Below are 22,383 nucleotides of genomic sequence, written 5' to 3'. Positions count from 1 at the left end.
TTTTGTAATAATATTGCAATACGGAGGCTGCGGTGTTTCTTTTTCTATAGAACAGGGGGCAAACGGGCAGGACGCTCACCTGATGTTAAGTGATACGCCAATCGAATTGGTTTGGAAATACTTCGGTGGGCAGCTGGTTCCACATATTGGTGGTGCGCGGCAAAAACTGCCTTAGAAAACGCTCAGTTGTGGAACGGCTAAACAGAAATTATTAGAACGCGCAATTTCTAAAGCACAAATATTAATAAATAAACATACTATTACCACAGACAATTTCTTTGTCTTACAGAAATAAATTCAGTTTGTACCGTTAAATGTATTCAAAGTCATTATTTTGTGCTTTGGAATTAAATACATAATTAGTTTTTTGCATAAATTAAGTAATAAGTGCAACAAACTGTGAAATAGTATAAAAAGTAATGTTAATAAGACCTGTTTAAGTTGGTCATATTAATTTGATCTCGAATGTGTTTCCAGTAATGTAAACTATTGTGGTTATCAGCGGGAGTTAAAAAACAAAAACGAGCTTAATAGTTCCACATTGTATAATTTTTTAATGGAAAATATATTTAATAACATACAAATATACAGTACATATTTATATTCTTAATCTCGAACATAGTAATTAATAGAAAATTAAAACAAATTTAAAAAGTTTGATCCCGGCAGTGTACCTTTAGAGCTGGCAGCACTGGATTGCGACAGTTAGTTGAGCGAAGGAAGCGATTTTGGAGGGAAGTCATGGTTTGTCCTAAGCTCTTTAAGACGCTTTCAGTAATGGGAATAAACGTCTCGTTTCGGAATCTTACCCTAAAACTTACCACGCGAAGTCCCGCGGGTTAGTAAAATTATATAACTCCTATCAGTAATTCAAAGTAAAAATGTGATATTAAAAGCGTTTTTATTTTATTGACAAGTTTAAGATGGTAAAGGAAACTTAAAACAGCAGCAGACATATAATAATAATTTATACTTATTTACGCCAACATTTAAATATTAAAATAATTTTATGCTGCTTATTACTACGAACAAAGTGGACAAATTGCTTTCAAACTTGTTAATAAATTCGTGTATTACAAAATTAGCGAACATAGAAATTATCGTCGATTTTTAAATTCCACAAGTTTCTCGATGGGCGTGGCCTCACATAATTATATGCCTTGCCATCATACAAAACCAACAAACAAGGTATTTCAAGACTGGCCACCCAACACGGGAATTATTTCTGACAAGCCCATACCCGTAACTCCGACCGTCTATCTCCACAGTGGAGAAAATTGTAATGTAAGCAATGTGTGATTAAACAATCATACTTTTGAAGAGGTTCAAGGCAGCAAAATTCGAAGGCCAATCTAGCCAAGATTGAGGAAACATTTGAAGAGGCGGGAAGAGTTTGATTTTGTTTAAGCAGTAGCACTCTAGTTTTTTGAATCGTTTCACTTTGAATCGTTTATCTTTCGTTAAATTTCAGTTTTCTTAAAAAAAAATTTGAAGATTATGAGAGTAAATTTTTCACATTTGTCACAAAAATCCGACACCCTGAAGTTAGCTATAGTCAACATTTTTGGTTTTAAGTTATCCTTCTTTTGGCGCGTTAGGGAAAAATTATGAGAGTAAATTTTTACGATGCGCACACACACACACACCGTCACTAAAAACAGACACCCGCACACCGTCACAAAAAATCGACACCCTGAAGTTATCATAGTCAAAATAAAATAAAAAATGTCAATTTCTTTAATTATGTAGAAATATTTTTTGTGATATTTAAATACACTTTAATTAAATACATAATGCTATATAATAAAACTTTCAATGTATTTAATACCTTTTTTCCATAGATAGTGTCGTTTTTTTTCTACAAACGTAGAATAAGGCGAAAGATAAAATGTTTAGTATATTGTTAATTTTTAGTCTTGGCGCATTGCCGGCCTTTAAAGAATTGGTACGCTCTTTTCTTGAAGGACCCTAAGTCGAATTGGTTCGGAAATACTTCAGTTCCATATAGTAGTGGTGCGCGGTTATCAACTTCGTGGCTAAAATTACGTTCAAAGACGATATTTTCATATCATTTAATGTTATGTAATATTAATGCTCTATACATAAATCAGTTCGTTAGTAGTAGACAAGCATTTGGACAGAATAAACAGCCTTCCTAATGATGCACAGACACTTTTGCAATATACGAGTTATAACTTGGAAAATACTAGCCAATTATACTGGAAACAAAAACCTGTTTCATGACAATCAATCATTCAATAAATGGATTCGACTTTTGAGACATTTTAATTTTGTATAGGCAATAAGGATCTCATTACAGCGAATATATAATTATGATATTTGCATGTTTAATATAAGTTATAAATGATGATATATTCACGTAAAAATATGGATAGCAAAAAAAGGCTATAAACTATTTTATTTAAAGAAATCTTGAACTTGACAATTGATATTTCCATACCGCTGTATATAAACGCTACATGATATGCTGTAATTTAAGAAATTCGTGTACAAATAAAAATGAATCGAAAAATATGTCGCTAAGAGCAAATCTCGAATTTTTTGCTGACTGAGGAACATTTTTATAAAAAAATTATTAGTTTTTTAGCACATAGGTTTTTATTGCGGAAAAGCTGTCTATGGGGTAGTATAGCAAAATATTGCATATGTTAGTTTGTAGCTACTAAAATGGTAGGTTCAGTAAAATTCATATTAAAGCGTAATTAATAAAGTTTGTAATCAAATGTATTCGCGTACACCATAGGAATTTATTCGTAGAAACATTGTTCAAATCGTCATAACTTTTGCGAACTCAACTTCTTTGGAGAAAAGCTTAAGAACCTTTTAAATCCATTGTGAACCCATTTTTAGTAGAACCTATTAAATGTGATATAGAAGAATTTCAAGTTCAAAGCCTTGAACGTGGGCGAACAATGCGAGATAATATCTGGGCGTCTACAGCCAGGGTGTATCTCGGCCGTGGATCGCGGTTAACAAGCCTCCTTTGTACTGTTCCTGAGCGCATTTAATTATAATGCATAAGGTACACGCTTATGCATCGTCAAAATCTAGGTAAAACTGGTTAACGTTTTGTTATTTCATAAGTCTGAGACGTTTGATTTTATAGGAAGTAATGCTACATGTCTAGAAAACGTGTGTACACGCGTTAGAAGTTATACTTCTTTTGCGTGACAAGATCTTTTCAATAATTTTATTCTACGTTTGTAGAATAGAAAAAACAATAGTTTAACAATAGAAAAAAAAATTACTCTCACATCTCCCTAACGCAGCAAAAGAAGGATAACTTCAAAAAAACTAAAATGTTGACTATAGCTAACTTCAGGGTGTCGGTTTATTGTGACGGTGTGCGCGCGCATCGTAAAAAATTACTCTCATCATTCGCGCCAAAAGAAGTATAACTACAAAAAACAGTTCCAATACAACCTAACTGGCCTGGCTAACGATTTCTGTGTCTATTTGTAAAGTCGTGATTATGTATCTTTATTAGGTAGGTGATCTGCTTTCTGTTCTTAACACACGAAGTCGATTTTCTGGGTCTGAAGAAAGGTCGTTTCCTCTCGGCATTTTACTTCACTGTGTTAAGGCCATTCATTGGTGGAGCCGGGATTTGAACACTGGCTCATAACTGCATTTATCTCTAGGCAATACATATTTTTACTAGTGTCTACTCGTTTCAACGCGTAAGTATCGCATCATTCAAATAAGTATATGTATTATTAGTGTAGAATTTTAGTGAGTTGATAAAATTAAAGATAAATGATTAGCCCGGACTACGCAATCTGGCTCCAAAAACCTCTATCTGTTTAATGTTGCTTTAATTGCATTGCATTAATTATTTTTTCTCTTTACTCTAAGTAATAGATTTGAACTGTCGTGTGGCAAGCAATTTAACCCTTTACCGGATTATTGGTGTTGTAACCTTATTTTCTAATGTTTAAGCGATATATCAATAGTTTTCTTTAGTTAAAAACACCCTCTTTTATATAGTTCTCTACATTCCTACGTCAATCCTAGTTTCCATAGAGATTACTCTAGGATATAGAGTTTCTAATTTGGTTAGCAATATTGTTCGTAAGTTACCCTTACTGGCAAAACCTTACAATGGACTAAAAGTAAATTTTTAATTAGGACCAATCTCAACATCTCTGAGTGGAGGCAACAAAAGATTCCAATAAACCTTAGTAAGCGGGGCCGACTGCGATTACGGTGAAAGATACTCGGCTCGTTTGAGTTCACAAAAGGTATATTATATTTCTCGTTCAACGAATTGATTTACGATAACTAAATAACTATAATATATTCGTAAACTTACGAGAAATTGTATTTATTTATTAACACTTTGCATTGATAGTACATACAATCAGATAACATAAATTATTAAGGCGGCAACGGCCCTATCTCTAAGCGATCTCTTGTAGGCAACCCTAGTAAGAAAAAAAAGAAATACTAAGGGTAAATTGCAAAACTAAATTATTAAATTAGGTAAACTAAATTGCCACGGAGACCAAAATTTTTAAATACTGTATGTTTGTGTGTTGGAAATAAATATATAATTATGAAAAATAAAATTGCAGATAACAATGTAGTAAACAATTACAAACTAACATCTAAAATAAAATAATAAAAACTAAAATTGAATCGTGAATGAATGCTATGATGTTAGAGTTTGTGTTTGTCTTTTCGTCAAAATTTTCTTCGCTTTAGTTTGGTTGATAAACTTTCTGACTCTATTGACTGATTTTGTAACACTTTTTTGACAACTAGAGACTAATAATTAAATAATATTTTTCAAAAACAATTGTTTATAACTTTTTAGCGCAATTTTAACAAATCCATTAAAAAGAAAAATCAGTAACATTGTTACCTTAAATATCAGTTTTAATCTTAGTATAGTTAAGTTAAAAAGGGAAATTATTCTGCCAGTGCAAACTACAGTGATTACGTTGTCCTGCGCCTGCGCCGTCAGTGCTTATTGCAGGATGATTGAAGACTTGCCTTCGACGCAGTCCTGGCGTGAAAGGGACGCACTTAGCATCTTGTCGGTGTAAGAAAGGGATGGAAAGAGTTCAACATCTGATTAGCATCCCAATTACTGGAGAATCGAATCTTTGTAGTGTTGTTCGATGTCGAGTTTCTCATTAAACGCGGCGTCCTTTATTGACGTGATAAAACTATTAGCGCTAGCAGATTATCAAATAACTAGTTTCAATTTATAACGTGTTACAAAAATATAAACGAAAAATACATTTAAAACCATCATTGGCGCTACTACCTTTTTAGGTCTAGGTCTCAGATATCTGTTTCTATTTCACGAACATTTGTCAATCTAATAGGCAAGTAGGTGATCAGCCTCCTGTGCCTGACACACACCGACTTTTTGGGTCTAAGGCAAGGTTTCCTGACTATATTTCCTTCACCGTTCGAGCAAATGTGAAATGTGCACATAGAAAGAAAGTCCATTGGTGCACAGCCGGGGATCGAACCTACGTCTTCAGGAGAGTCGCGCGCTGAAGCCACTAGGCCAACACTGCTCTCTAAAATATAAATAGTTCTAACTTCTAACTATATCAATAATATTTCGTCAGAAAATTCAGTACTAAAGTAACTTTGTGTTACTTTTAAACTTCTCGTTTATAGTTCCTTATTATGAATACAATTCATGCTATGATAAAATTATTTATCGATAACGATATCGATTTTCAGATAGCACAGCCCTACTAACGAGCGAGCGAGGCGGGGCCTTCGTGTCGAGATTACATCGGCAGCAAGAAAATTTAAAATAAACAAGAAATTATGAACCAGACTTTGATTATACGCCTCGGGTCACAAGACTAGTTGATGTTACTAAATTACTAAGTAAAAGTTACTAACGGCCAACTTAACGTTTACTTAAACCATTAAGTAACAATTTAGTAGGTTCAAATCCTTTCGGAATCAAGCAGAGGCTTTAGAAGTCTAGAAAATAAACTGTAGTCTTCTACTACTATTAACATTTTTAGTTAAGTAAACTTTTTTTTAACTATGTTGGCCTAGTGGATTAAGCGTGCGACTCTCATCCCTGATGTCGTAGGTTCGATCCCCGGCTGTGCACCAATGGACTTTCTTTCTATGTGCGCATTTAACATTCGCTCGAACGGTGAAGGTAAATATCGTGAGGAAACCTTGCCTTAGACCCAAAAAGTCGGTGTGTGTCAGGTACAAGAGGCCGATCACCTAATTGCCTATTAGATTAACATTAGAAAAAAATTTATCATGAAACAGATACAGAAATCTGAGGCCCAGACCTAAAAATTTTGTAGCGCCATTGATTTATTTTTTAAACCTTTATTTTTAATATAGCTCACAAAATAATTTACCTTATAAAAATTAATAATAATCTTTTCCTGTTCATGAACTAGGCACGCCGACGCACGTCCCATCACACAGATAACCAATTTCACCACTCATTACAGCAACCACAACATGCGCCTGCGCCGTTAACTAGTTCCGTGCTCGTCTGTTATTACTATAATATTCGAGTTCCTAGTAGTTTTGTTCACAACTATAAGGTGCATTCGAACCCATGTGCACAAATGAATCTTTGTATGCGTAATAATTAATTATTCGTTCACGGAGGGAAAACATCGTGATAATCGAAATTATTAGGGTAAGTTTGATACATAGGAGTTATACTTAGTTAAAGGTAAACATTACAAACGAGACTTAGCACTAAGTACACGTCAAAAAAGTATTGGATTTTGGCATAAGACATAGTTCGCGCTAAGTATCGTTACTGAATATCTGAATCTTGTTTGGCTTGGGTTTGATCAAGAAATCAACCTCGTTTGTCAGACACAAAAGACTGCTCAACTTGTCTATCTTGTCTGTATAAAGTGTCTGTCCCTTGCCCCTGATAAAACAAGAATACAGTAATAAATCAACCTCTTTTACAATATTTTAGACTCTAGTTAGAAGTAATATAAAATTGTTCTAACTGCTAAACAAGGGCGCGCGCTGTAAACAATTAAACCGGTCCCTTTTGAAGTGTCAATAAAATGCGATAACTACATGTAATTGATGAACGGTTGGTGGAGTGTGTCGAACTTCAAACTCGTTCTACTCACGACATTTTTAATTATTTACTTTAGAAAAGATGTATTATAAGTGCTTCAACGAAAATTGAATTAGGTATTTTAGGCCTATTGGGCATATATGCATTATATAATATTTGCAATATATCTTTTACGCTAATTAATATAAAGTAGCATAGTATATTTCTTGCAAATTAAGAATAACAAGTCCACGAAGAAACCACTGCAAGCGTACCTAGTCCATTAATGATATGTCGAAGTTTTTAATTTAAATATTATCACAAACAGTTTTAAAACTTAAAGATAGGTGCGTAACTATCAACACGAAACATTAATATCTGTCGAGGCCCATCAGATATCGTATCAAAGAATGCCGAGCACATAAATCTACGTGAAATTATCATAACGAGTCGTTTAGAAGAATTCTGGCTCTAGAAAATAAATGGACGGTTTTACGATATTTCGGTTATGTTCGACGATGACAATATTAATTGGATATTTCTACATACGCGACATTGATTTAGTGTAACTGTATTTTATGGATTTATTTATAACTACAATACGTTTTAAAACTTTAACGGGATTATTATTTTTGCTTTTGTTTCTTATAATATTGCTAAAAAGTATTTAGCTCAAGATTCAGAGACGAGACTGAACGCGCCCGTAGAGTTCTTAGGGTTAATCGGCGATTTAGTGACTTGCTTATGACGTGTGGTGAAGTATACAATAGTCAACAACTTCTAACATATATTTTGAATATACTACTAACTTTTCATAGTTTCAAATTAAATTTTGGGAGTTTATCGTCACGGGGAAATACTTTATATAACATAACTGATTACACGGAAACGCCTTGTTTCGTATCAAATCCAAAAAGAAATTTTCAATTACGTATGTCCGCCATTCTGGGTATCAATAAAATACTTGCAAGTATGGCAAGATCCAAATATTACCCGTTGAAACAAATTTGACTCACAAAGTGCGAAGCAAGAAGCTTTGTGAGGGGAATGAGGAGAGCAAAAAATCATCGCTTGTCCTTTGGCAGCGTATCGATCCTCGAGATTCCCCGTAAATTTCAGTCAAAAGTCATATAATATATGTAGAAATCTGACTTGACTGGTTCTTGTGTCTTTGTGAACCACCTCCTGATTCTGGGGAATGTAAGTGACGCTTTATCCATACTGATATCATGTTGTGTTCTGTGCCAGTAATACCAGTATGAAAAATTATTCATTGTAATTATGAGCCAGCGCCGAACGGGTGCAATGCATTTACGTTCTGATACTGACAGTACCAGATATCTTTACATAGTATTATACATATTAATAATAATAATAAAGCCTTGAAATTTTCCAAATCCTTAATTTCCATTTCAAATGTTGTTAGTATTTACTTATAACTAAATATGTCAGTCGCCTGTGGACCTGGACCCCTCTTGGATGAAGGTCTCCTCCAACCCCTTCCAGAAGTTTCCATCTTTGCCGATAGGCCAGTATTTTACTGCTATATCTATCAAGTCATTACTTGACTTGATTATGCACCTCTACAATCTATTAATAATCATTATGTACATTAAAACTTCTTAGAGATACGTCGCACTCTGTTTAATAGATGTTCCATTTATTATAAAACATTCCAGTTAAATAAACTACATACTTTACAAAATATGTTGAATTGATAATAATTTACGTTAGCTTAAGTATGTTTGCGTAAGCGCATGATAGAAGTACTATAGTTTAAAATTCAAATATTCAAAATCATTTATTCATATCAGAAACGAATGTATGAACGTCAAAAAAAAAGTATATATGAAATGCTTCTAATTTTACATTTACTGCCAGTTCTCAAATCAAGGGCGTAGAACGGAAGAGAAGAACTGGCAATAAACTCTCCGTCACTCTTTTTAATAACGATGCTTTTGATTGCAATTTATTTAATACTTAGTATTAAATAAATAAGAAGAGTTTGTTTAATTGAAATGTCCGAATTTATTTGTTTTTGTGTTAGTCTATTAGTCGAGGAGAGCTATATATTATATTGCAATAAAATTAACGCTAGTGAAATAGCTGGGAACATATAGATTCTAATTAATAATAAACATAGAACGCACTAAAACTTTCTGAGACTTAGCGCAAATACTTTGAGTTTTGGGAGTAATCTCCCGCTTGTCAAATCCAATGCGTTTTTCATATACGTAAATTGGTACTTAGCGCTAAGTCTTGATTTACTTGATCGTGACGTGATCTTATCCTTAATGCAACTTATAACTTAAAAGCAATTTACTCCAGGCAAGCAAGTTTGGAGAGAGAATTTTGAAAGGAGTGCAAAATATTAAATATATTTGTTCAAGATTAAACAAAGAGTGAAGGAGATTATGAAAATGAATAAGCAGCTTTCAAAGGTATAACGATAATAAATAGGAAATATAATATATGAACGAAGAAAGCCCGCATCTTTTGTGGTAGTAAAAAGAAGCGAAACAGCTAGGATTTCTCTGAAAACAATTCTATTTTAAAGTGTTATGATGCGCGGCCCACATTTCAGTTTAGACTAATGCATACACATCAACATTATGATTTATTGAACATCGCTTATTTACATTCCTTTTGCCGTAAAATATAGTTGGTCATAAATCACCTATTTCATAGAAGCGGTTTGGTTAGTAATGTGCGGTTTTTATTTCACAAAACCAGAAAACTACATTGCATTTAAAACCGTTTTTGTTGTACTGAAGTATTCGTGGGTAAAACGGAAAATAGTCTATAATTCTTCTATAGATAAGTTAAACATAAGCACATAATATATAACCATATACTCGAGTTGATTCAAGGTTGAATTTTTTTTTCAGGTAAAATGTTTTTTATTCACAGAAGGTTTGCTTTCAAAACTAATTAGGTCTATCTATAGGATAGGGAAATGTGTTTGGCCCATGCGCTATTGAGATGCTAAGGAACAATTTATAAGGTTGGCATTCATCCCAAACAAATTCTCGTTTTTGTTAATAAGTCAACTTTTAATACCACGCATTCTTTTGACAAAAGTGACAAAGTACAAAAGATTGGAAATACCTTGGTGACAAAAGTTGGGATGCGTTATAAAATATCAGGTACGGCTTCGGATGTTTTTTGTTACAAGGTGTTTGCAAATCTATTGTCACTAATTTCTAAAGGTTGCAATGTTTGCAATTTTTTTAGGTTTTACTATGTTTCAGATTGTATACAAATAGTTATTAGTAGAAAGTTGTGTCAATTGTGTCAACGTTTTGGGTATAGAGAATTTAACTTAGTTTTATTCATGGTTTGAATATTAGTGACTATATATTACTTGACAAAATCACACGCAATAAATCGAAAAACTAATAAAAAACTAGGACATAAGCATAAGCCAAAAACTTACCATACAGATGCAGCCAATCCAAAATAATATAGAAGCATGAATACAACAGCGCAGTTGGGGTTTGCCAAGCCGTCATGAGCAAGCAGCATTCGGGTTGGTGAGGTGGAATCCTTAGCGCAGCCCGCTGCTGTTCGACCGGCCGCTGCTCTTACTCCCCAACCGGCTGCCGCAGCACACCTGCAGAGGGCGACCAATACCAAGGCTCTCTCTCCAGAGCCTCCTCGATCCCCACACGCTAACTGAGCCACCACTGCCGCCAAGGAACACACAAAACTCAACGCAGCCCATGTAGCAAGCCACACTTCGGCAGCCTTCCTCTCCCCAGCTTCCCACAACACTTCAGCGTCACAAAACTGGGCACATCGTCCCGTTCCCCTAACCCAAATCCAGTTATTAGGTTTTATTAATCTCCTACATGCGCTCCTACTAGCACTATTCGTATCGAGAGGTACTGTTCCTACTGGAGTCCTTTCTCCAGGCCCTTCCATACACATGTGCTCATGATTATTTTCCACTGGAAATAGAGAACAGTCAAGCTCAGCTGGCCACGGGAAACCGAACCCTCTCAGCACCGGATAACACCTTGAGTATACGCTTTCACACAGTCCTCTACACGGCCCGATTGGAAGAGCGACTTTATCCGTACACATTGGAACGTAAACGGAGCACAAAAACAGATGTAACTGAGATGAACAACCATATTGTACGAGAGGGCTGAACGTCTGCAGAGTCACATCGGCATCTGCTTGAAGTGTATGTCTTGCTAAGTTAGGCATTCCAGTCTGATTGTATCCAATGTTCTTGCACATAGCCACTTTTATCGGTTCACATATCCGCACAGAGGCCTCGGAGGCAGCGTTCATAGCGAGAGTGAGAAGAATTATGTACTTAAACATTGTTTTTATACAGATCACACCACAAAACAAAAAAATCTTTCAATGCATCGTATAAAACTTCGCGCACGCGGACTAAAGTTGGGCTCACGTGCACTACTCAAAGAGTCTGTTGACGTTATGAAGCGCCGCGCGCCGCAACCAACCGCACTGTAGACCGCTGACAAATCACAAGGCGCAAATAGCGATCGCCGGTCGGCCGTCGTAGGTGGAGTGCGGGAGGGGTTCAGTTACAAATAAAAAAGTTCGGGCAAGTGGCAGCCACGCAGGTATGCACGATGATATTGAAGGAACTTTAGGATTTCAAGCCTCATTAACAGACTTTAACTTCCTATCCCGAGACTTTCACACTATGTAGTTTAATTGTCATTAATTGGTATATCGCGTTAAAATATTATCGTACATTCATGTTCCTTATTCTAATATTTACATACGATTATATACTGGCATATCTACGAAAACTATGTTTCCTTTAAGCTTTCGAAATAAATAGTAATTCTTTTTTAATAAATTGAAATTCATTTCTTATTTTACACTAATTACATATATTCAAAAACTATCAAAGAATATGGTATAAATATTTTTCTAATTAACATAAAAAAACGTAATATTACCGTTTAGACTTAGATAAAAACAAAAAAATATATATTTTTAAATAATTTTATTATACATAGTTTAACTACTATAATATGCATTACTGTATACATTATACGAAACATAAATAGGTTAATAGTGGTGAAGATTACAAAAAATTGGACCGAAATATAGATTTGTGTGATATAAAGCTTCGAGATACCGAAAATGCATTCGGAAAAATTATAGTATTTACACGAAGGGCGTACATTAAAATAAATGATAAATATTTTTTATTTTAATATATTATACAACGCATTTTCACACTTACACTATGCTATACTTATGTGCTACCAATCGCAAGATAGCTCAGTGTTGCCAGCTCAAAATTTTCAAAATTCCAGACAACAAAATATATTATCTATCTACTTAAAACAATCTTGTGTAAAACACATCACATTTTTAGCCTTCCTGAGTCCAACCATATACAACATTTAATATACAACATTCACATGCGAAATCTAATATTTTTTAGATTTTTTTTTAATTTTCACAAAGCGTTTATAAAAAGGAATGCAAGCGATTCTACTTACCCATAATGAAAATTTGTTGTACTATGAAATCAAATTTCAAAATAAATGCTTCATTAACAAACATATCATGTAACAAATATTGACATACATAATATTGTATTTTATTCAATTTGTTTACTATGTTGTTAAATTTTCTACTTTGGCATAGCATTCGCTCAAGGATTTTTAATTTAAAATTTTGAGGTAGATTTTATCAAACCAATACATCTATAGAGGGGACTCTATTTTTCACTTTTATGCAATACTAAAATTGTAATTGCTAACAATATACAAACATTTAAAAGGTTAAGTAAATATTAAAAAGTGCTTGCTGACATGTAGCCTCATTTAACGATTTAAAAAAAACATATGTTGATCTTAAACATATCCCAAATTCAAAGAACATGAGTTAGCTCTCAAAGAATTTAATTTTTATTTTGAACAAAACCAACACATCTTGCTCTTTCTGTAATCTGTGAAGGACGGCAAATTGATTAATTAAACATTGTATTATTTCAAATTCACTGAGAACCAATAAGCAATGATTATATTTAAAAAAGCTAATATTTGTAGTCAAATAAAATTCATATGAATAAAAACAAAAGAATATGAGATTACTTAGATTAATTAAACGATTATAGTGGAATATGTCTATTTACAGACAAAGGGTAGTAAAATTTATAGGCAAATAATCTATGATCCAGCATTTAGAAATAATAGATAGAAATAAAATAGAAGTATCGAACAAAGATTTTCATAAAAGTTTCAAAATTCTTATTTTATTGTCGCAATAGAATAGTTTGTGTTGTAGTAGGGGGTTTTTAAGTGATTAGGAAGCTAGACCATAGATTACAAAGCCCGCTGTGACTAGACGGGGGTCGAGTGTGCGTCAAGTTGGACCCGCAGAGCCTCTCTTTCTCTCTGCACATCCGCTAGTTCCGCGCACAAAGCCCTACAAACACGGTGCAAAACAGCATTTTGCTCCTGCAAAGATTTCACATCCGGATCCGTCTCACACGACGATTCTCGCGACGGTTTCCGATACACTTCAAACGCGCCGTGCATTTTTGGCGCTTCGTAGCCGTACGTTTCCCCGAAAGCATCAGGAGGAAAGCTGGGTTCTTCACTCTTACTGAAGGCGTCGGGGGGAAAACTGGGTTCCTCACTTTTCTGATTCACTAAGCGACGGGTGGGTGTCGTTGCCGAAGGGGACATTCGAGGGGGCGGCTGCGGAGGGGGCGCGGCACTTTTGAACCGGTTTAAATCCAGAGAACTGGAACGTGTATGGTTTCTGATAGGTCTTGGTGGCGGTGGAGGAGGTGGATCCTTCTTAGGCGCATATTGTAACGACTGCGGACCATCTTCTGCGTGAACGGATGACTCTCTGGCGGGTGGAGGAGGCAAGACACCAACACTTTTCACTGGTTTCTTCGGTTGAGGACGCTGGATGGACTTGATTTCGCTACCATTCGATTGATCGTTGGAATTTCGTTTGGGACTCGAGAGTTCGAAGGCGTGAGATATATCGTCCCTTCGCGGGGAAGTGCTCGACCGTAAATCTTCGTGTGGAATTGTATTCGCTTCCGGAGTCACTCTTAATGCGACGGGGTGATAGATCTTTGGATCTCTCTCTAATGCGGACTTTTGAAAGTCAAAGTTGACAGGTTTAGGGCCGGGACTAGAAACACTGAACGTGGGCGAGTCGACGAACTTGGTCCATTCCTTATTGTTCACTTGAGGTTCTGGTTTTGGTGAAAGGGAAGGTTGTCTCTCTTCTGATTTTTTTGGTTTACTTTCATATGGATCGTTGACTTCTGGTTTTGCAAAATTGAAATCAGCAGAGGTGCCAGAGTTAAACATATCAGCACCCAGGTCAACCAGATCTGTTGTAACCGATTGTTGCGAGAAATGTGAGTCAACTTTTGGTACGAGGCGTGGTGGCAAAACATCTGGCACTGGGATATTGTTCCTCCTTAAAATTATGAGATGCATGGCAATACTAAACTCCTCAAGAGTCAACATTCCATCTTTGGTGATATCAGCGAGTTGCCAGATCTTTCGTAAATCTGGAACCGACAGCCGTGACTTTTCGAAAAACATTCTGGAATGTTTAATATTAATAAGTATATAGTAATTTTAATTAATAACATTACTTCTTTATTTGCTCCCTTCTGTCTGCAGCTTTAATAGCTGGAATTTGTAATTTAGTTTTTATTTATGTACAGGAAATATTAAAACTTAATGACACTCAGTAACTATCACTGACGCTATCATCAAAATAGACATTATATCTGGATATCTATATATATATTGTTGACATAAATACATAAATAGAATACACCGAACTCTTAAGATAACTGAATACAATAACTGATAACTTACCAACTATAACCATTTTACTAATACAATTTGTGTCTTCAATTGTATTTAATAGTACGAGATCCCGCTGCAGGATTGGTGGGCTCATCGACTATTTGTTTAAAACCAAATTTTTATGTTTATTTATAATTAAGAGAATATATATTTACTAGGGTGCCTATCAAAATTTGGCCGCCATTATTTTTAATTGATTTTTGGTAAAAAATTTCGTTCATTTATTTTTTAAATAAAATAACGTCTACATCACGGTAATTAATATGAAGATTCTAAAAAATCACGGGTGCCGTTGCGCACATGGCCCCACCTCTTTGCAGCCAGGTGTAAACAGGTATGATTTCGATAAATTTATACGTTTATTTTAAATTTGTCATTTTGAAAAAAATTACATATTTTTTGGAGTACATATTTATTATAAGTCGTCTCTATTACTCCCCGGTGGTTGAGAACACTAACGTTCGACGCATGCGCAATGGCTTAAAAGCGTCGCACAGCCGACAATCGCGGTCCTCGTCTGACAAATGATGTTACGCGCTAACTCTCTTTCACTCTACCTTAAATATTTATTATCTTTAACAGCCAGTAGCCCTTATCTGCGGCCAGATTTAATTAAGCAACTTTATATGATAATTAATAGAAAAAAATTAGCTTCAATTTGACATATAATTAATAAAAATAGGTTATAAACGAATAAATTTATCGAAATCATACCTGTTTACACCTGGCTGCAAAGAGGTGCGGCCATGTGCGCAACGGCACCCGTGATTTTTTTAGAATCTTCATATTAATTACCGTGATGTAGACGTTATTTTATTTAAAAAATAAATGAACGAAATTTTTTTCCAAAAATCAATTAAAAATAATTTAATTAAAAATACTGGCGGCCAAATTTTGATAGGCACCCTAGTAAATATATATTCTCTTAATTATAAATAAACATAAAAATTTGGTTTTAAACAAATAGTCGATGAGCGCACCAATCCTGCAGCGGGATCTTAGACCATAAGTAATTATTTTACATATTTGAAAAATTGATAAATATCGGACACGTACCTAGCAGTAGGTCCCGACAGCAAGCCGCGTTCAGGTCGTAGCTGCGCAAACTGTGACGCATAATGCGACGCCTGCGCAGGACTTATCGCAAATACGTCATCACCACTTGCCTCGCCTTCCCCATCCTCCTCTGAGGAGTGACGGTCAGAGGAATCCTCTTCTGTGCCTATAAAACATAATTAAGTTAAATATATGTTGATCAAAAGCCTAACTGTTTTAAAAGAGGGTACTGGTAAGAGTGGTGAAACCTCATTACATATTTAAATAAACAGAACAATTAGTTAAGTCTAAGTTAAGTTTATTGTTTAATTTTTGTTAAGTTTTGTCAAGTTATTATAAGTTTGTTTAAGTTTTGTTGTTGCTTTTATTTATACCATTTATTTGAACCAAACAGAACAGAATTGTAACAATTCAACTGTACTTCACATAAATAAAACTAAAATCTTGAAGTATGTATATAAAACATCTTCCTGTAATTCCTGCTCAATAATTTATACAAACTGTTGATAAAATATGTATATCTATGCAGCTGACCATCCATTTTTTATTAACTAATAGAAAGAATTATGAAAAAATTGGTTCTGGTATCAACAACTATTGCTATTAATGCTATTAACTTTAGCTTAGTAATGAATTTCATAAATCAATGTAGACCTATTAACAAAATATTATAGTTTTTAAAAGGCAAATACCTAGAAGCCTAGTATGTTCCTCCGCAGTATTTGTAGGCCATACACCACGCCCAGTTGCACTGTGTTCCCACACTGGGTGGACCCTTTCAGCTACACTGTTGGTTGGAGTAGGACTTTCACTAGCTGTACTCCATGGAGACCCCGTTTTACCTCTCCTCTATAGTATTTAAAAATATATGTAAATTTATTTTATAATATCCCAATCATGTTACAAAGGTGATTAAAAAAGTTTTGCCAAAGATTAATTAACTAAAATTAGATGAAATCAAATATATTTAAAATATCAGTAGGTATTCCAGTAGATTGTCCTTATTCTAGAACACGATAGAGTTCTATATGTGGCAGTCAGCAGTTTTTTAAATTGACTCTTTTTAATCTGTTTTCCAAAACCTTTATTTAGAGAATAAGCTAAATCTTTTACTGTATTTATCAAAGGTAATAAGTTAATACTTTTTAACTCAATTACTTATCAAAATGGTAAACATAAGTTTTAGATAAGATAACTATGACTACTAACCTATTAAAATTTTCTGATAATAATTAAAAACATAATGATGTATATTTTTTATTTAAACATAACCAAAAACTTATTACCTTTCAACCTAATTACTAATCAAACAACAACTTACCCCAATAGAACCACTTTGTGACATTGTTTCAGATTCTATCTCCGAGTCTGTACTTAGTACTTCAGCAGTATCATGTGACAGCGTTTGAGGAATGTCGCTATCTGATAAATTTGATGAAACTCTTATTGGCTCATAAGCACCTAGAGTCCTTTCTACAAAGGTTCGCTCTCTCTTTGATATATGCTGCTCTTTAGGAGAATTGGATAACTGTATTAAATCTGAATTTGCATCCGAGTTTAAGGCCCATGTAAACCTTGGAAGGGGGAGATCCAAAGGTGTTATTAAAATCTCTGGTTTTAATACTATATTTGATTGATGAGCTGCTATAAGTTTTAAGGCCGAATAAAATTGCTTTCTGTTCATATGATTTAGAGACGAACTATTATTAGGCGATACACTTAAATCCATAATCTGAAATAAATGTATATTAATTACAAAAAAGTTTTTGCGTAGCAAATACTTAAGAATCGCTGTTACTAACCTGCTTGAGAACATCATTTGGTATGTTAGATGACCTAAAAAGTTCTGTCGCTTTAAGGATTGGGATTTTCCCGTTGGACTCCTCGTCGCAACATAAAAACAAATCACCAAAATATCTCATCTCAGTCTCTGTCAAATTGAGATCCTCCATTATTAAAGATTATTAAAGTTTTGTTTCAGTACACTTAGAAGATACTTTGTATTTCAACGATAAAACACGAAAAACCATTATCTATCATTGTAAAACATAGTTATTGCAAAATAAACGCCATTTGAACTTTATTTTCACAATTTTACACGAAGCAGCAGAATTCAGACGAATTTATTTTGTTGACACTGATGATTGACAAATCCCGAATTATGACAATTGTATGCTTTCATTGTCTGTCATTGATAACAGATAAAGAAAAATAAAATAGATATTATTTATTAAAAACGTATTATGAAATATTTCAAAAATATGTTTTAATTTTGTATAATATGTGTAAGTATATAAGAATCTTGCAAAAGAAAACGATTGTATGCAGCCTTTTAGTCAGTTTGAAATGATTTCATTGAAATCCTACAGTGGAAAGTACGCAAGTATGGTTGCCATCTAAATCGGCCACACACCTAAATGGTGGCGCTCACACTCTCTCTCCTTGGTAGTTGGAACTGCTACACTTTAGTTATTTACTTCTAGATAAAAACTTATTATCACAATTGTACAAGGACCACCCTATAATTTTATTATTGTTTCCATACACTTAGCGAAATGTTTAAATTTTTTGCTGTGGTAAACAGATTTTTGAATTTTTAATCGAAATATATATAATGGTAGCTGTACACACTCGGCGAGACACCCCGAGACAGGCCGAGGGCGAGAGTGTACAGTAGAGCTCTCGTCTCGCCTCGCTTCCTCGCAGTCGGTCTCGCCTCTCTCGGTCGCCTGTCGGTTTTTTGCGCACGAGTCAAAGGGTCTCGCGAGTAAAACGAGAGCGACCTGTACACACTCGTTCAATCACTTGCTCGATGACTGTGGTTGTGACAGGACGTATCGCACAATGTGGTCTAACGAACGCGAATTAGAGTTTTTGGAGTGTTACCAAAGGGAATCGTTGTTATGGAATCCGAAGGATGTAGGACACAAAAATAAACATCTCTACATGATGCTTGGATGCGAATAAGCCGGCCGATGGATACCCCAATTGAGGAACTAAAGAAAAAGCGAGATTCACTCATGGCTACGTACCGTGGACGTAACTTTATGAACCTAATTACCTATTTCTGTTGCGGTGCATAGTAACCATCCACCATCTTCTTCTTCGCCATGGCTTCGTAATTTTATTTTTTATGGTAAACGTGAAGAAAATTATAATAACTTATTGCACAAAGACAAACAGCAGCAGCGGTTTCCACGTCCATTATTAACGGTGTTTTAAATACAAATAACGTAACGAGTGTGTACAGGCTGCGCTCTTCTCTCGGTCCTCTCGGTCGAGACTCTCGGCGAGAGGCTCTCGCCGAGTGTGTACAGCCACCATAAAATATTAAACATTATTCAATCAATACAAATATGTACTTACTGTACTAAGATTGAATGAGCAGTGTGCCTAGTTATTCTTATTATGGTCTTAAGGTGCGCTTACACGGGCAACTAAAATTGCTCAATTCCAGTCAATACTCGTCAATTATGACGTCACGACTACATCAAGCAATTTACGGCAACGGCAACAAGCATCAATACTGCGCAATACAATATTGAGCGATATGGCACAACTTCATCAACTAGGCAATACTGTCATACACGAGCATTTCAGTTTTCGCTCGCTATGGACGACATTGTTCTTGCTGCGGCGGCTTGTAGCGCTTTTTTTATCATTAATCAAAAACAAAAAAGAAAGATAAGGAATAGGCGCATCTGGGTGCGATCGTTTTTGGCAAAGAGGACAAAATTTTCATTATGTAAAGAATTAGATGATATATAATTCAAAAACTTTACTAGAATGTCACGAACAGACTTTGAATTACTTTTGAATAAAGTAATTATAAATTATTATTATTTAGACCTCTCGCTCTCCCCGCGGAAGCAAGACGGCAAGCCGCAAAACAAACAAGTGCGAATGAGACATATACAAAAATTGCTAGGAATTTCCAAGTCCATTGGATATTCGTCAATTCGTATCTGCGACATTGAGCGATATGAAATATCTGGAGCAATTAGAAGCAATATCGCCGAAATAATTTATTGCAATTTATTGAAATTGCTCCATTAATTGCTCCAGATCGGTCCATTCGTCTCGCCGAGCAATTATTGCCCTCGTGTAAGCGCACCTTTACGCATACTACTTTCATCTGAAAGTGCTATGCGTAAGACAAAAGGTATGAGGATGCGTTTGAGCACGACTGTACACCTATAGATTTTAGTTTTGTGTGCTATATTTAGGAAACAGGCATGTATCATGTATGAGACCCATATATCTGTCAGGCACAGAAGGCAGATCACTTGTGAACATATCTTGAGGGCCATATGGATGATAAAATGTTTTAACATGTCCACATTTCCCCAAAGTTTGTGTTAAAATAGCTATTCAGCTCTTTAATAGCACAGAAAGAAAAAATAAAATACTTTTACACATAATTTGACTTTATTTTTGATTCAACAGCGAAGATCCTATACACAGAATGTTAAACAGAATTCAAAATTACACATACATAGTGCACACTACTGTCAAAGTAGCATAATAATTTAGATAAATACACAGCTATACTTAAAACTTAAAAATAAGGGTCGGTAATCTCGACATTACAATCACAATATAACATTCAACTCTATTGGGGCAATTTAATCTCTGGTTTGGATGTACTTGATAAGGTCAATGACACGGCTGGAGTAACCATATTCATTGTCATACCAGCTGATAAGTTTAACAAAGTTGTCATTTAGAGAGATACCGGCAGCAGCATCAAAGATTGAAGAGTGAGTATCACCAACAAAGTCAGTTGATACAACTTGGTCCTCAGTGTAACCAAGAATTCCCTTGAGGGGTCCTTCAGATGCCTCCTTAACCTTTTGCTTAATGGCATCATAGCTAGCAGGCTTGCCTAGGCGGACAGTCAAATCAACAACAGAGACATTGGGAACTGGAACCCGGAATGCCATTCCAGTGAGTTTGCCATTAAGAGCAGGGATTACTTTGCCGACAGCCTTAGCTGCGCCAGTAGCAGCTGGAATAATGTTTTGTTGAGCACCACGACCATCACGCCACAATTTTCCTGAAGGGCCATCAACTGTCTTTTGGGTAGCTGTAGTAGCATGAACTGTGGTCATAAGACCCTCAACAATTTCAAAGTTATCATGGATAACTTTAGCAAGAGGAGCAAGACAGTTAGTTGTGCAGGAAGCATTAGAGATGACTTTGAAGGATGGATCGTAGGTTTCATGGTTTACACCTACTACAAACATGGGGGCATCAGCACTAGGAGCAGAGATGATGACCTTCTTGGCTCCACCTTCAATGTGAGCAGATGCCTTATCAATGGTGGTAAACACACCAGTGGACTCAACAACATATTCAGCTCCAGCCTTTCCCCAGGGAATAGCTTTAGGGTCTCTCTCAGAGAAGACAGCAATCTTGTTTCCGTTAACTACTAGGCATCCATCAGCAGCCTCAACTGTGCCCTTAAAACGTCCATGAGTGGAGTCGTACTTGAAAAGGTAGACCATGTAATCCAAACCAATGAAGGGGTCATTGATAGCAACAACCTTGGCTCCCTTTTCCACTGAAGCACGGAGCACCAGACGTCCAATACGTCCAAATCCGTTGATACCGATTTTCGACATGTTTGCTGAAAACAAAAATCATGTTGATCGTAATGAACTAATAATAAAAATAAAATACCTACTTATATAAATAAGATTTTTATAATGGCCGAAAAATAGCTATAATTTAATTCATTTGTTACGATTGACCTTGGTAATGACCCTTTAGTCGAGCTAGTTTACAACAATAGCCTACAAATTCAAGACAATTTATATCAAAGTTCTAGTTATGATTATGTATCGAGCTCGAGAACATTATACCGGCTTGTAGAGGTCACGTTAAGGTCAAACCTTTGAGTAGAAATCATCCAAGTTATTGACTAAATTCTTATTAGTAACTAATTAGGTACTCTAAAAGTTTCGCTGCCAGAAGAGTTCACTGGATAATAGTTGTATTTACATAATTTTACGCGTTTTTTCTTTTCTACGACCTACGTGTAATTATGACGCAAACATCTAAACCGAAGAATATACAGTAAAATCTTTAATTCATCATAAATTATGATAATTAAATAACAAATATACACGAATAATTAAAAAAGCGTATAATGTCGACTTACCAAGTTCTTGGAATAATTAACGAATCACAAGCCGTACGTCCTTCACAAGATGGTGACTTGAAATGTGAAGAAAATAAATGTTCTTATTGGAAATGTCAGATAAAGGGCGGACCAGTGTTACTAACCTGTAAAATAAAATCTAGCATAGAATGTTTGTAAAATCCTTTTTAAGTTAAAAATTAACATTAATTAATGCTATTCTATGTCAGCACTATTGTAGAGCTTTACCACAAATTTATGATATACATTTCATTATTATTCTGTTC

General features: G+C 35.1%; 3 protein-coding genes across 3 annotated transcripts in view; all 3 read right to left on the bottom strand.

The window, feature by feature from the left end:
* LOC125060906 (frizzled-4) overlaps positions 1-11,559 on the bottom strand; it is a 34,843-nt gene extending 23,284 nt beyond the window's left edge. The window contains exon 1 of the mRNA XM_047666022.1: positions 10,488-11,559. Within this exon, the coding sequence (XP_047521978.1) occupies positions 10,488-11,383 (896 nt within the window). The 5' untranslated portion in view covers positions 11,384-11,559. The remainder of the gene's footprint in view (positions 1-10,487) is intronic.
* Positions 11,560-12,024: 465 nt separating this feature from the next.
* On the bottom strand, positions 12,025-18,102 carry LOC125060786 (ralBP1-associated Eps domain-containing protein 1). The gene is made up of 5 exons (XM_047665852.1): positions 17,757-18,102; positions 17,276-17,686; positions 16,647-16,803; positions 15,955-16,120; positions 12,025-14,626 (listed from the first exon to the last, which is right to left on the bottom strand). The coding sequence occupies exons 1-5, from the start codon at positions 17,904-17,906 to the stop codon at positions 13,393-13,395; spliced, it is 2,118 nt and encodes a 705-aa protein (XP_047521808.1). The 5' UTR covers positions 17,907-18,102; the 3' UTR covers positions 12,025-13,392.
* Positions 18,103-20,360: 2,258 nt separating this feature from the next.
* LOC125060782 (glyceraldehyde-3-phosphate dehydrogenase 1-like) lies at positions 20,361-22,242 on the bottom strand. The gene is made up of 2 exons (XM_047665849.1): positions 22,118-22,242; positions 20,361-21,583 (listed from the first exon to the last, which is right to left on the bottom strand). The coding sequence occupies exon 2, from the start codon at positions 21,576-21,578 to the stop codon at positions 20,580-20,582; it is 999 nt and encodes a 332-aa protein (XP_047521805.1). The 5' UTR covers positions 21,579-21,583; positions 22,118-22,242; the 3' UTR covers positions 20,361-20,579.
* Positions 22,243-22,383: the final 141 nt, after the last annotated feature.

This window comes from Pieris napi, chromosome 22, assembly GCF_905475465.1.
Source record: "Pieris napi chromosome 22, ilPieNapi1.2, whole genome shotgun sequence".
Lineage (NCBI taxonomy): Eukaryota > Metazoa > Arthropoda > Insecta > Lepidoptera > Pieridae > Pieris > Pieris napi.
This window is presented reverse-complemented; position numbering and strand designations above follow the sequence as displayed.